This window comes from Fragaria vesca, linkage group LG3 (assembly GCF_000184155.1).
Source record: "Fragaria vesca subsp. vesca linkage group LG3, FraVesHawaii_1.0, whole genome shotgun sequence".
Classification (NCBI taxonomy): domain Eukaryota; kingdom Viridiplantae; phylum Streptophyta; class Magnoliopsida; order Rosales; family Rosaceae; genus Fragaria; species Fragaria vesca.
The window spans coordinates 4422468-4438026 of NC_020493.1; the positions used below are offsets into that span (position 1 = coordinate 4422468).

At 40.3% G+C, this 15559-nt stretch overlaps 3 protein-coding genes across 3 annotated transcripts; 2 read left to right on the forward strand and 1 right to left on the reverse strand.

Annotated features, from left to right (window-relative positions):
* The first annotated feature begins 85 nt into the window (after nucleotides 1-85).
* Nucleotides 86-1699, forward strand: LOC101300327 (protein ASPARTIC PROTEASE IN GUARD CELL 1-like). The gene is made up of 2 exons (XM_004295369.1): nucleotides 86-152; nucleotides 1005-1699. The coding sequence occupies exons 1-2, from the start codon at nucleotides 86-88 to the stop codon at nucleotides 1697-1699; spliced, it is 762 nt and encodes a 253-aa protein (XP_004295417.1).
* A 2237-nt stretch (nucleotides 1700-3936) lies between these two features.
* On the forward strand, nucleotides 3937-8862 carry LOC101300608 (protein MEI2-like 2-like). Its single transcript, XM_004295370.1, has 12 exons — nucleotides 3937-3967; nucleotides 4055-4177; nucleotides 4251-4720; nucleotides 5158-5316; nucleotides 5407-5523; nucleotides 5615-5766; nucleotides 6192-6283; nucleotides 6393-7341; nucleotides 7425-7509; nucleotides 7612-7680; nucleotides 7837-8016; nucleotides 8218-8862. Exons 1-12 carry the CDS (start codon nucleotides 3937-3939, stop codon nucleotides 8335-8337), a joined length of 2547 nt encoding a protein of 848 aa, XP_004295418.1. The 3' UTR covers nucleotides 8338-8862.
* A 545-nt stretch (nucleotides 8863-9407) lies between these two features.
* LOC101300894 (phytochrome E-like) lies at nucleotides 9408-13366 on the reverse strand. Its single transcript, XM_004295371.1, has 4 exons — nucleotides 11227-13366; nucleotides 10284-11091; nucleotides 9783-10073; nucleotides 9408-9657 (listed from the first exon to the last, which is right to left on the reverse strand). Exons 1-4 carry the CDS (start codon nucleotides 13364-13366, stop codon nucleotides 9408-9410), a joined length of 3489 nt encoding a protein of 1162 aa, XP_004295419.1.
* Nucleotides 13367-15559: the final 2193 nt, after the last annotated feature.

Sequence of the window (15559 nt, forward strand, 5' to 3'; positions counted from 1 at the left end):
TTTTTGGACAGAATATAGCCTAAATTTAAGTAGCAAGTTGTTCACACACTATGGATTGTTCAAGTGAACGATCATTACAGAAACTATGGAAACAATTGCATGCTTCGAATTCATTGCACCTCTCTTTGTCCATGACCAAAGGGTGTCTTTGGGTGATCATGAGTCGACATTAGAAAGTTTAAAGCAAACTTTTTCAATATGCCTATCCATTTAAGGAAAGTTTCTCTAAACGAGCAAAACGTAGGCTCTCAAAACTCGAGTTGGTATCATACTATGTTGCTATTGATGGCAAAACAAATTATGCTTTCAAATAAATTAAGGCTTCACCTCTAGAAGGTAAAATGATTTCTATTTGTTTCTTTGTAACCATACCATTTCATCAAATTTGTTTATTATTAAAAGAAGGAGTAAATACTTGTGACACCCTGTAGTTTACACCTAAAATCAGTTTTTTCCCTCACTTTTTTTTTAAACTGGTATACCCCTATACTTTGAATTTTTGACTGATTTGCCATTGTTGTCAATTGAACCCGTTATGTAGCTGACGTGGCTAACATGTTGACACATGTATGAAACCAAGGTATTGAGATGACAATTTTACCCACAGAGCAATTCAAAACCCATTTTGAATCATCGACTTCTAAATCAGTCCACCAAAACAAAGCCCCAGATCGAAACTTAGCCACTAAACCAAGTTTCCTAACCTCAGTTCTGCAAGTAGAAGAGATTAGATCCAATTCTCCAAGGGGCAATGGCCCATCCTCCTCCGGCTTCAGCTCCTCCATCGTCTCCGGCCTCTCCGGCCTCTCACTCTCTCTCTCACTTCTTCTCCCTCATCTCCCCACTTCCCCACTGCCCAAACAAAATGGAGGAGAAGAAAACCCCCCATCTCTTCTTTTTCACTCTCCTCCTCTCCCTCTCCTCCGCCGCCCTTGACCACCACACCCTCCTCCTCTCCCCCCTCCCCTCCACCCCCTCTCTCTCCCAACCCGAANCCTTTTCAGAAACATCCGAACCCGACTCCGACCCATCTTCCCTCTCCCTCCCTCTCCACCACCTCGATGCCCTCTCCTCCAACCAAACCCCCTCCCAACTCTTCCACCTCCGCCTCCGCCGCGACTCCCTCCGCTTCAACTCCCTCACCTCCCTCGCCTACAACCGCACCCGACCCGGCCCACCCTCATCCGGGTTCAGCTCCTCCATCGTCTCCGGCCTCTCCCAAGGCAGTGGCGAGTACTTCACCCGCATCGGCGTCGGCTCTTCCCCCAAATACCTCTACATGGTCCTCGACACCGGCTCCGAAGTCGTCTGGCTCCAATGCGCCCCTTGTAAACGCTGCTACTCCCAAACCGACCCGATTTTCGACCCGAGAAAATCCTCCTTCTCCTCCCTCCCTTGCTCCTCCCCTCTCTGCTGCCACCTCGACTCCCTCGGCTGCAGCTCAAAGTCCAAAACCTGCCTCTACCAAGTCTCCTACGACGACGACTCCTTTACCTTCGGAGACTTCTCCACCGAAACCCTCACCTTCCGCCGCTCCAAAGTCCCCAAAGTCGCCCTCGGCTGCGGCCACGACAACGAAGGCCTCTTCGTCGCCTCTTCGTCGGCGCTGCCGGTGAGGCTTGCCGAAGGACCTGCAAAGCTGGAGAGCATCGAGCTCGTCTCACAAAGCTGGTTAGTTCTTGGTTTTAAAAGTCACTAGAGTCAGGGGTATATTGGACATATTATATCGATGTTGCAGGTTTCTAGCTGAGTTGGAATCGCAGGACCGGTCATCTCAGCAACTTAACAGTCTTTTTTAACGGTCAATTGACGACAAGGGCAAATTAGTCGAGAATTCAAAATATAGGGGTATACCAGTTTAAAAAAAAAGTGAGAGACAAAACTGATTTTAGGTACAAACTACAGGGTGTCACAAGCATTTACCACTGATATAATTGTCACAACCACTATTTACGTCACGTTATATAAATGAAGTTTAATCCCGAAAAAGAATATGTATAAGGTCATTAATACCGAATCCACTCACGATATATTGTAACAAGCTATTAAATGAAATTTTAAGTGATCATGCAAAGTGTAATATTTGATGTAATGTACAATGTTGAAGACAAAGATCGACGGTAAAGAAAACAACAATTACGTCTAAATCAAGTAAGATCTAAAAGCTTATCGAATTAGAAATTTTTATTAATCGACAAACTAGAACATCAATTACACGATAGATGAACATCAGATACACTGATTAATTTTTATCCAATACATTAATGAAAAGTGCACCCATACATTGTAAATATTGAATTGGGGATCCTAGAGACGTGATGGTTGAGTAAATGTTGATGTGCCTTATTAAAAAAATTTATCCCCTTTTAGCAATCCCCTAATCCAGAATTTGTCAAAATTCACCTTCATAATCCAACATCATAAACAATTAATCACTGTAAGATTCCCAAGATGCTATAATATGCAGAGTGTGCAGTACCACGTAACTTACCATATAGGTACAAGCATATAATGTGGATAAGAATTCAACAAAAAATAAGAAACATTTGTTTAATTTGCAAAACTTAATCCAAACAAAACAAAGCAGGATTATCAATTTAAATAGCCCCCACTTAAATCCACCACCATCGTAACCCCAAACCCAAAAACTCCCTCTTTCTCAATCAATCATTCTCCCCTCCCTTTTTTAGTTTTTATTCTCTCTCTTCTCTGTCCAATCATCTCCACTCTCTCTCTCTCTCTAAAGCTCCAAATTGGTTTCTAGAGAGAGAAAGTGTCAAGAGTTGCATGCAAGCCCTGCTTCTTCTTCCATCTCTGTCAATCTGTCTGCGATCGTCTGACACTGTGAACAAGCTCTGAGGTAATCAAACCCCCCCTAGTTCTTAAATTTGTAGTCTTTTTTTTTTGCAAGTTTGATCAAATGGGTATTCAGAGTTGAGTTGTGTGAGTTGAGTTGAGTCTTTGATTTGGTTGATTGCATATAAAGGTTTGAGCTTTTGTAAGTTTGATCAAATGGGTTGTTGAAGGTGATTGTGATGCTGCTTGTTTTGTTTGCTATTTTGTTCATGTTGAGTATTTGATTTGCTTGAGGTTGTGTAAATTTGGAAAATTGAATTGAAAAGTTTCCAGCTTTTTTGTCTTAAGCTTCCTTGACAAAGGACTAACGGCTCTAATCACTAATATGCGTCTATGAAATTTGTCTTCTTTCCTTTTGACTCTGTTTTAATGCACTAAATGCAAATATGGTTTTTATTTTTATTGTTGACCCATGGAAAGGTGTGATTACCATCTGTGAGTTTATGCTGGTTGTGTAGCTCATGGCTGTAAATTGTTCCAAATATACTGAGAATGGACAGGGTACCTTCTTAGCAATTTGCTGTAAATTTCATATGCAATGCATTTTAATGTCGAGATCGCTCAGGTCTCAATAATAAGATTTTCTTTGTTGTTTCAGTCATAAGATCTAAGAATTTGGTTTCTTTGACCGGATGCTTACTTCTACTTGTGTCCTTTCTGGTGCCAAGTTTATACCTTTTCTGTAAGTAGCTTATAATAAAGGTTTGATTCTGTTTGATTCTTTGCGGTTTTGTAGCCTTAGAACGCTCACTATGTAGCTTAAAATAAGGGTTCGACATTTATGCTTCATGTCAACATTCTATTTCTCAGCTGGATTTGGTTTGAAGCAGCTAATGAGCTTTTGATTATGCAACATGTCTTCTCATCATTCAGAAGCATATGTCTACTCCCTTGTCTCTTTAGTGATGATACACACAAACACAGACACACACGCACACAGGGTGTATATCTATAACTTTCTGTGTATAAGTCTCTGATATTCTAGTATTCTATTGCCATTTTTCTATTTCTCTTCTACTTATGTTGCCATAACTTATTTACCCTCATGTGGTGTTTCACTGCAGGTAGAGACTGGATGCAATGAGTCAGCCTTGGAACTTCTCATCTTCTGGTAACTCCCAATATTCTGTATTATATTCCCAACAGACTATGTTGTGTTTGTTTTCTGATTGACGTGTCTATTAAATTGTCTTTGTAGGTTCTACTAAAATTCAGCTGGTGGGTGGAGGAGCATGGGGGATTTTATCTGGATCAGCCCACCATGCCTCAAGTGATGCTACCCTTTTCTCTAGCTCATTACCTGTACTTCCACATCCAAAGTGTATGTCTGAGTCATTTTGTTAAGATTTCCATCGTCAAGTTTAGTATAAATGCTAAAAGATGTGTTATTGCAGTGAACTTGAATGATGTGGAAAATGGCCACCAATCTATTGATGATCTCTCATCTGGCTTAAAAAAATTCCATCAAAATATGGAGGGTAATGATCCAATTGATGATATTGAAAATCATGCAATTGGTAGCTTGCTTCCTGGGGACGAGGAGGAGCTTTTAGCTGGCAAAGCAGATGATCTTGACCTCAGTGGGTTGCCTGGGTCTCTGGAAGATTTGGAAGATTATGATCTCTTTGGTAGTGGAGGTGGCATGGAATTGGAAAGTGATCCACAGGATAGTCTGAGAATTGGGATTTCAAGGGTAAGTTTATCTGATGGTTCTACAGGGAATGGGATGGTTAATTCTGCCGTTTCAAATGGTGTGGGAACTGTTGCTGGAGAACATCCATATGGCGAGCATCCCTCCAGAACACTATTTGTGCGAAACATCAACAGTAATGTCGAGGATTCAGAACTAAGAGCACTTTTTGAGGTAATTAATTTAACTGCACTCTCATATTTTTATGTTCATTTGATCTGGTATGACTTTGGTTCGCATAAGTACTGTGTAAGTCTGCTGATATGTTGCATATGCTTCCTGAATATAACTTGACAATTTAGTGAATTATGATGGTCTTTGTTAGATCATAGAGCACCTCTTATGAAAGTTAGAGAATTTCGTACAAGCAGGATTTGTGCAAAAATATTTCACACATTTATACAAAATTGTTGGTTGAAACTTGAAAGTGTCTACAAAGAACTGAGAAGAACATATCCCATTTATAATTATGCCTTGCTATAGGTATTGAAACCTCAGGTCTAAGAGCATAGCTAATATATTTTATTTCACTGACTGAGCAGACAATTTGTTTTCTTTTCTTTAACAAATTTGATGTAATGTTACTGACTTATATATTATCTACATTGTAGCAATATGGCGATATTAGAACTCTGTACACTGCATGTAAACACAGGGGCTTTGTGATGATATCTTATTATGATATTCGTGCTGCTCGAACTGCTATGCGCATATTACAGAACAAGCCACTGCGACGGAGGAAACTTGATATTCATTTTTCAATACCGAAGGTCAAACAGCTTTCCAGTTCTGACTAGTTATTTCCTGACACTTATTAGACTTTCTAAATTGTGCATTTTCTTTGTCTCGTACTACACCAGGATAACCCATCAGAAAAGGATGTTAATCAAGGGACCTTGGTAGCTTTTAATTTGGATCCATCAGTTTCAAATGAAGACCTCCTCCAAATATTTGGGGCTTATGGTGAGGTCAAAGAGGTGATATGTTTACCTTATCATCTTCTTTACATTTTTGTTATCAGTGATAGGAGGTAATTAACATTATTTCTGTTTTTGTTTTACAAAGCAGATAAGGGAAACGCCGCACAAGAGACACCATAAGTTTATCGAGTACTTTGATATCAGAGCTGCAGAAGCAGCACTCAAGTCATTAAATAGGAGTGACATAGCTGGAAAACGCATAAAGTTGGAACCCAGTCGCCCTGGAGGAGCTCGTAAAAAGTGCGTATATGTAGTTAGTATATGATGAATAAAGCATTTTTTTATTTTTAATTTAATTAATTACCACCCGAGAAATATAGGTTATTAGCTTTTCTTTAATGGGTACTGAAGCTTGTTTCTTTCTGAGAACTATTTCCAGTCATATATTTCACATAACTATTGTTTGGCACATCAATTTTATGTTTTCAAATGCCACCTTATATAAAGGTTGTTTAATCTACAGTTCTGTTTGTTTATTCTCTAGTTATTTCTTGGTTTTCTAATTTTGAGCTTTGGACCACCCCTCCCCCAAAAAAGAAAGTTCCATCAACCCACTTTTTGTGTTTTTTTTTTTTTTTTTTTTTTCTTGTTCAGTCTTGCTTATGGATCTTGGTTTATTTGATTTCTTAGGGACTAATTTGTTTAATTGTTCTCTACCCTTTTAGCTTGATGTTGCAACTGAATCAAGACCCTGAACAAGATGAATCTCGGAATTATCTACATTCCGTGGGTTCACCTGTAACCAACTCTCCACCAGGTAAAAATTTAGATGCTACGAGACTTGGACATATATGCCTAATCAATGTATGATTTGCATAGTGTTTTGATGTATTACAGTTTCTTACAAAATGACATCTTTGCAACAGGTAGCTGGGTGCAGTTCAACAGCCCCACTGAACATAGTCATATGTACGGTATTAGTAAATCCCCTGGTTTCAGGACTATGAGTCCGACAAACAGCAATTATGTGCCTGGACTAGCATCAATTCTGCATCCCCAAGTATCAAACACTCTGAAAGTGGCACCTATTGGTAGTCAAGGAAGGGGGGGTATTTCAAATCATATGTTTACTAATACAAACTCAGCACATGGATCTGCATTTCAACAGTCGCATTCATTTCCGGAGCCAAACTTAAGCCATTTCCATGGAACATTGCACTCCTCTGGACCTTCAACTTCAAGTGGATCATCAGCTGTGGAAACATTATCAGGTCCACAATTTCTTTGGGGAAGTCCGACTCTTGAAAAAACAAATTCTTCTGTTTGGCCTCAGAAAGCAGTGGGACATCAACTTGCATCGAATGGCAAGGGTCATAATCATCCATTCTCAAGTCCTCATAGCTCTTTCCTCAGCTCCTCCCCTCACCATCATCATGTTGGATCTGCTCCATCTGGCATTCCATTTGACAGGCACCTCAGTTATGTCCCAGAGTCACCGGAAACTTCATTTTTGAGTCCTGCCTCCTATGGAAGCATGGGAATAGGCCCCAGGGGTGTGAATTTGAGAATTAATAGGGGCACTCATACTGCTACAAATGTTGGCTTTTCAATACCCGGAAGTGTGCCTGAAAGTAGTTCCTCCAGTTTCAAAATGATGTCCTCACCAAAGCTTAGTCCCATGTTTTTAGGTAATGGGCCATACATGGGACTGCCTCCTACAAGCATTGATGGTTTCACTGAGCGTGGGAGGAGCAGACGAGTTGAGAATAATGGGAACCAAATTGATAGCAGGAAACAGTTTCAACTTGATTTGGATAAGATTATCACCGGGGAAGATAGTAGAACAACATTAATGATAAAAAATATCCCAAATAAGTAAGACTCTTTTCATAATCCTCTCATATATCTAAATTTCTTAAGGCCGATTGTTATGATTTTCGTACTCTGTTGCTCTGTAGGTACACCTCAAAGATGCTACTTGCTGTAATAGATGAAAATCACAAGGGTACCTATGATTTTCTCTATCTTCCAATTGACTTTAAGGTAATATTTGGTTTCTTCAAGGGCAGGCTATAAATTTTTCTTCAATACGTTATTTAAACTTCAGTTTCCCTTATACCGCCTCGATTAATTCCTGTTATGCAGAATAAGTGCAACGTGGGCTATGCATTTATCAATATGCTGTCTCCCTCACACATCATCCCATTTTATGAGGTACTTTGTCTTTCTTGTTCTTTGGGTGGGGGTGTCGGTCTCAAGTCTTAACACCCCTGCAAATATTACTTTTAGCTGAGCCACTGATGTGTACCAGTATGTTGCACACAAGAAACAGAGTCCTTATTAATGTACACCAATCTCATTATAATGCAGGCATTCAATGGAAAGAAATGGGAGAAGTTTAATAGTGAGAAAGTTGCTTCGTTGGCTTATGGGCGAATCCAAGGGAAGGGAGCTCTTGTGACCCACTTTCAAAATTCAAGCCTAATGAATGAAGACAAACGTTGTCGCCCGATTCTCTTTATCTCAGAGAGTTCAGAGGCTGGTGATCAGGTAACATGATAAAGCACTGGCCTTTTGGAACTTCTAACATTCATCATGTTTACTAGTTTCTTTATTTGGCAATAGCTTCTTGAACTAGTTAAACGTAGAGGTACTGTACTAGTGGATACATTACAATACACGCATGCTTGATACTTTGGGTTTTTATCTGATTCTCTCATTTTATTCCTTTTATCTTTTCATTTTATGTAGATCATCCTGGAACATCTTCCCTCCAATAATTTGAACATCCACGTTTCTCAGCCAAAGGAGTCAGACCTTGGTTCATCAGCAAGCCTGAAGTGTTGCGGGTCTGATGAGAACAAGAGTTGAGTGTATTTCAAAAAGAGTGCCCTCAGCCCAAGTTTGATGGGGGCTGAGACTCATATATCGTGTACAAAAGCAGGAGTCGAAGGACATAACATGAGGATTTTGTTTTCTAGTTCCTTTTGGTCGTAGTTCTATAGAGCTCTAGAAGAAACGGCAGCGTTTTGCTTCATGTGCAGTAAAGGTAGAGCATATTGGCGGATCAAATTCTCCCAGCTGCCAGATGCATTTGTCATAGTTGTGCAGGTCCCTTGTTTTTTTGGTCATGGGGGATTGGATAATTTATCTGCAAATACTTTAGGTGTTTTGGGTACATGTGTTTTGAGCAATCAGGTACAGAACTGTATAGCGGGGGATAAACATGCTAATGTTTTGGCATTGGGGATTCTTGAAATGGGAAATCCAAATGTGTGAGATGAGAAATTTTACCAAAACTGTTGTATCATCTTTATCCAAGTTAAATTATTCACAACTGCCTCTAAATTGTGTTTGCTTCCCTGTTTACTTTGATCGAGGGATTTCTATATCATCAGACAAAGATTGCATCTATTATTTCATGGGGGTAAACTGAATTTAATTCTACTATAATATAATGTGTATAATGTATAATGAATAAATGGATACATTATTCATGTGATTATTAGAGTTGCATGGCAACACTATTTCTCCCTATACTTTCAATTTCATCAGCTTACCCCTCAAACTTTTGAATTTTCCTCAAGCGTGACCAAATGTCCTATATTATGTTTAAATCGGACGTTAACTGCTGATAATTTTAACCTTAATTGTGAGGCCAGTATCTAGAATTTAGGCAAATCGGACCTTAACCGCTGATAATTAAAGGTCAATTCAAATGGAATATGAGAATTTGGGCACGGCAGACAGAAATTGAAGAGTTCAAGGGGTAAACTGATGAAAATAAAAGTGTAGGGACTAACATGAAGTCACCTTCAAATCACAAGGGAGTAAACTGAATTTAATTCATTATAGTATTATACATATAAGTTGGTACAACTACTATTTACCTCGGTACAGCTAACCTTCCTAATACCATATCAGTAGTCTTAGATGAAAATTCAAGGTGATGCGCTCTTATCTGCTTGTGTCAGTAACATCATCTGCCTTTCTTTCCTTGTTCCAAGTTCAATGTCAATGAGGAAGTAACACTTATCATGCTCTCTAACATACTGCACTCGACCATTCATTCTGCTGAGAAGTTTCCTGGATAGGTTTAGCCCAAGCCCTTCTTGCGTAGTCCATCGATTTCCATCATCAAGCATATCTTCGATTAGTGCAGTTGGAAGCCCTTGACCAGAGAGAGTCATTCTACATGCACAAGAATATTGGCAGGCATAATGTCAAAGAAGTACCTCAAAAAAAAAAAAAAAAAAAAAAACTTAGAGCTTAGTAGTTGTGCATAATCATGATATGACTAAATATGGTTGAGGTACCTGAACTGTAAACGGATATAGCTATTGCCGTCCTTTATTAGTTTTAGACCTGGTGAAATTCTGATTTCAACCCAGCCATTTGGAGATGCATGAAGCACCACATTAAGCAAGAAATCTGACAGAACCAACTGAAGCTTGATTCGGTCGCCATGCAAATATAGAGATTTAATTTCGTTTGGAACCTCATGCAAAAACTGTACATTTCTTTGCCTCAGTGAGATCATTGATTGACTCACAATGGCATCCAAAACACTTCCTAAGAGAAATTCTTCCATGTTCAGCACCACACTGCTGTTATAACCAAGATAACAACTCAGGCTTATTCTCACAGATTCATAAGTACACCAACATCAGGCTTATTTCATAATGTAATTATTTCAAACTATTTTGGTAAAAGCAAATCGACATTATATAATAATGAGACTGCTAACTTCAAAAGAGAATATCTCAAAAGTAATGACACAAAGAGAGATAAAAGAGCTACGGATTAAGAGGACTCACCCTTGCTCTATGCTCCTCGTATCCATATTCTCAAGGATTGCCATGATTTGTCTTTCACATGCATCACTAGTGTCAAGAAATTGCTTCTGATAACTAGAAATAATCGTATTTTCAAGGAGTTTGTGAGTAAACCTGATACCATTCAAAGGATTTTTCATCTCTTGGCGCATGTAAATCAATTCCTTAAGTTTTGAAGAAGAATTACTATCCTCTTGTCTGAGTCCTTCCATGGCCGACTGCAGGTCAGGCTGAAATATTTGCAAGAAGCAGAAGCAACCAATTATATTCTCATTGGCATCAGTCCTCTTGTTTGCTGTTAAGAGCACTTCAACATACTTCCCTTCTCTATCAAAAAAACCAAACGGAAACTTCTCAATTTCTTGCCCACTGATTCCTTGATATAATACAATCATAAATTTAGTCATTGAATCTTTGCCTTTCAACCGACAGTAGTCTCCAAATATTTCCCCAGGGAGCATTTTACCAATAGCCTCATCTCTTGTCACACCAGTCAGCTTCCCCATTGCTGCATTCCATTCAGAGCAGCACGCATTCTCATCAGATGCAAATATTGGTGGAATCAATGGGTTAAGGCTTTGTATGATAGCCTTATAATCCCCTTGCAAGCGGACGAATTTATCCGTAACAAGTTTTTCACAAGTAATGTCTTGACCCACAAAGCAAACGCCAACAACATTATTTGCACGATTCCTGCTTGTGCAACTGTTGGCCACAATATATACGTCTGAGTTCTGCTGAGGAGGTCCAAAATTCCTCAGTTTCAGCTCGATATTTTTGTCTTCATCACCTGGATTGTATAAAAATCAACGATTGAGAATACATGTGAAAGAGTAAAACGTTTCACAATAAGGATATATATCCGAAAGTCCAAATTAATCCAACGTATCTTAACAGACATGTATACATGTAACAATGGATTTACCTTGTAACGCTCTGGATAAGATACCTTCAACATCTCCACGCGAGTCCTCATGAACAATATCATTAACAAGGGACTTCCCCATTGCTTCACTATCTACTAATCCTGTCAATTCAGCTATCTTTGCATTCCATCCATTGATGAGACCTTCTGAATCAACCCCGAAAATTGGAACTTGAGCTGTCTCGATCAATTTGACCATTTCACATGCCACAGAACTGATCCCATCCATGCCTTGGGACTGCTTCGCAGTACCACTAGGACTAGCATGCTTTATTGCCTTAAGGCCAGTTTCCTCCATTTCCTGGAACGAGTCTCTCATTATGAGCTGTATAGAGTGGATGGCATTAATCTCAGACACCTCCCAAGGCAAGCTTCTACTTTTCGCTACTTCAAGAAAAGCCTTGAATGATGTTCTTGGGTGCATTCTTTCACCATCATCCTTATCATGTGGATCATGCTCAGCTCCTCCCCACAAGACTTCATTGGCGGTCTGAGATCTGAACCAAAACAGAAAATCATTTGAACTGATTCTAGCAGTAGCCAGACCGCATACCGCATTCCCTAGTGAAGCTGCATCAGGGTAACCAGCTTCAGCCAAACCGTCAGTACTCAGGCCTGTAGAGTCCCCATGATTCTTTAGCAGCCACTCAACTATACTTTTAACCTGTGATTCAGTTGGTGTGACACCCATCAACCAACATGTTCCATTATAGTACAACGCAGCCCCATCACATTTCACAATATCCATTATACTGGGAGACTGAGTTACAATACCAGATGGAGCATCCCGGAGGAGCATGTCACAAAGCAAAGTCTGTGTTTTGAGAATCTTCTTTTCGGCCAATTGTAATGCCAACTGAAACTCCATATTGAGCTGCAGCCCAAATGCTTGTATAAGAAGCTCACAAGCATAGCGAAGAGGGAAAGGAACGTAGCGAGGTGAAGTGTGATGGCACACCACCAACCCCCATAGCTTGATTGATTCAGCACTATTCACAGTAACCGCCAGAACCAGTGACGCAGTCGAGCCCATGTTGGCCATGTACTGTCTGTGACAGCCATGTGGTGCCCGGAGAGTTGAATTCACCAACAATAGAGGCTGCTTTAGCTCTTCACTATGGACAAGATTAACAGGATCTGCATTGCAATCACAAATTATCCGCACCCGATTTTGCTTGAACAAGAACCGAGCCGCTTGAGGGATATCCGTTGCAGGATAATGCAACCCCAAATAGGACTCCAAATCCGCCCTTCTGATCTCAGACACAACTTCCCCGTGATCATCTTCATGGAACTTGTACACCATGACTCTATCATATCCAGTAAGCTTCTGAACATTCTCCACCACAGTGTCACACAAAGCTCCAATATCTCCTCCAGGAATAGCCTGCAGCTTCGAAATTGCCCGCACCGCAAGCTTCTGGGACTGCACAGCCCCTGCAAGGGACAATGCAGGATCACGGGACTTAGCAGGCTCCAAATCAATCACAATCCCAACATCAATCCTATGCAATATAGCATAAAATGGCTTCTGTGTAGTCCTGGAATACACCCAAACTGGGTTCAACAATGACAACTCTCTGGCCGTAGACGCTCTGGCCAGTGAATCCCCGGATGAGGGTATAAACAGGGCTCTAGCATCAACTCCAATCAGAGTCTTTACTTGTTTCGACGTGGAAGAACTAACATTCAAACCCAAAAGGTCAAAGCAGTTCTCACTGTAGCAAATGACCTTGAACGTTGCTTCATCAACTGCAAGCATGCAGCCAAAAGACTGCACAAGAGCGCCTCTTTGGATTCTGGAGAAGTAAGCGGTTATGCGCTCTTCAGGGACAGAGTGCGGTGCATTGATGGTTGATCTCGTGTAGTTGAAGGACTTACCAGACACAGTGGACTGTTCAAACTCACTTAAAAGGCCAGCGTCTGCATTGCAGTGAACGATTGTTTGGTCGTTGTTGGCGGCGATGGTGGTGGTAGTGGTGGTGGTGTTCTTGGCCCTCATGTTGCTTGCGGCGGAGGATGAGGATGTAACGGTGGCTTTCTCAGGTTCCATAGAGTAAGAAATGATGGCTTCTAAGCTTGGAAAGTTCGGACATTTATTGTTTTTCATCACTGTACTTGCTGCTTCTATCTCTGTCATCGTTTCCTCAGCTTTGGGGTTTTATTAATAGGTTCAGCTGTTATACAGAAGCCGTGAGCCGTTCGATCGTTTAGCAATTTAAAATTTAAAATAATCAGAGGACTCACGACTTGATTTATACTATACACATATGTATAGTAAAAAAATCCTTATTGCTAATCAAATTTTAATGATTCGTAAATAATGAAGCTTTGTCTCCATCAGTATCCTTCTGGTTTGGTCTCTATATCTCTGGGAATTTTTTCCACCATGCAAAATTTGAAATACACGTCACCACGAGATGGAAGAGAGCGAGGGTTATAAGATGAAGCTTCAAAGGAAAAAAGAGAGGGATGGATAGATGCCAAACGACATAAAAAATGCATAAGGACCGGTGTTGGGTCATTGGTCTAGTCATGTTTCATTAGCCAATTCGACGAGAAAATGATAGACATGCACATCTAATTGGGAATAGGTTGAAGGAAAATTGAAAGAAACAACCAGAGACATTGAAGAGTGACGCCTCTTATGAGCGTTTGATCTATTTATTTAAAAGGCTTTAAAGTGAGTAAATTTATAACATTTTGTTATTTGAAGACTATGGTTTCTTTTTTAATAAAGGGCTGAGACGGCTACTCTCAAACTTTTGTAAATGGAATTGTCAGATACAAATGAGGTGGGGATATGGAGCCAAATCCTGCTCCAACCACCGCCAACAGACCATTACCTGTCCCGCTCCACCAACTTCGTCAGAAAACCACCGTTTGTCGTCAGCTAGCATGACGATGCCCAACTCGGATCTACCCCAAATCGTATCTAACACCCAAAATCATACCACGACCCCGACATATCAAACCCAAACCCGATCAGGACGAATCCAACGACGATACCATACCCACCCAAGCTACCACGACAAAGCAACCTCTCAGTCACATCTGCACCCCAAACCCTCGCTGTCGGCCTGTCTAGAAAGGATCGATCCAAAGTATGGCCATCACTTTGGTCTCTCTCTTCCTTGTTTCCAAACTTGCCACCACAATACTCGATCCAACGATGAGATGTTGATCGATAAACCTGTTTATGCAATAGAGACCCGTCCGACGATGGCGAAAGAGCTCGCCGCTAGACAGGAGGGAGGACTCTTCGCTTTGTGCTCTCTTTCGCTAGTGTTTTTTTTAGGCTACGGTTCCTTAAAGATAAAGAACTTGTTAGTATTGACACTAAATTAGTCTCTACATATTTCGAGAAATTGTTCCTATCAGGACCCACCCCGAATTTCACCCTGAAACTCGAAGTAAATTCTGCGGGGACCACCTCCAAGGAAAATTTACCGAAAATTCGGCATAACCTCCCTTGAAAATGGACAACCCTTCCTAAAAAAAAACACCTGCAAACACTTCTAAAAGTTCCAACTCCAACCTTAACTCCTGGAGCCTTCGTGCTCCCCACAAATCACAACATCTCCCAATATAGATTCACTAATCTAACAAATGATCCTATAACCAACAACCACATATTCAGAGCAACTCTACTTGAGAGGAGAGGAACTAGAAATAAATAGAAATGAGCGGAAGCTATACTATTGACTATGTCTCTTCACCAGGTACGCTTGGCCTCACTATGCTAACCTGCAACTGGGCATTTATAAAACGAAGAGCCCAGGGGAAAACATTTGAAATCGTTAGAGTGAGTGGACAAAAAACATAAATTTAATGAAAATATTTATGCTTTCCCAATTTACATTTCCATAGAAAATATGCTGCATGCGACAGCTCAAAAATGCTCAACACAAAAACTGGCAATTTCATGACTAGCCCCGGCCAGTCTCCAAAGCTCAATAAAATACAGCCTCTCAGGCTAAAATAAAATATGTATGTATTACACTCGTCATATCCCTTATATGAATTTTCTTGAAACAACAAAGACAAATAGAAAATTCACACAAGGCTACGACGCTTGCGTCTAACGCTCACGTGGCACCATAATGACATTTTACCTCATTATGGTGGAAAAGACGGTGTATAAATATATATACGCGCATATCCCCTATATAAATTATTATATTTATATAGGGCTACGACGATTGCGTCTAACGCTCACGTTGCACCATAATGGAATTTTTACCTCAGTATGGTGGAAAAGCACGTATAGCTAGCTAGCATTCCCTCATATACATATTATTCTCATAATCATCCAAATATGGATATATATACA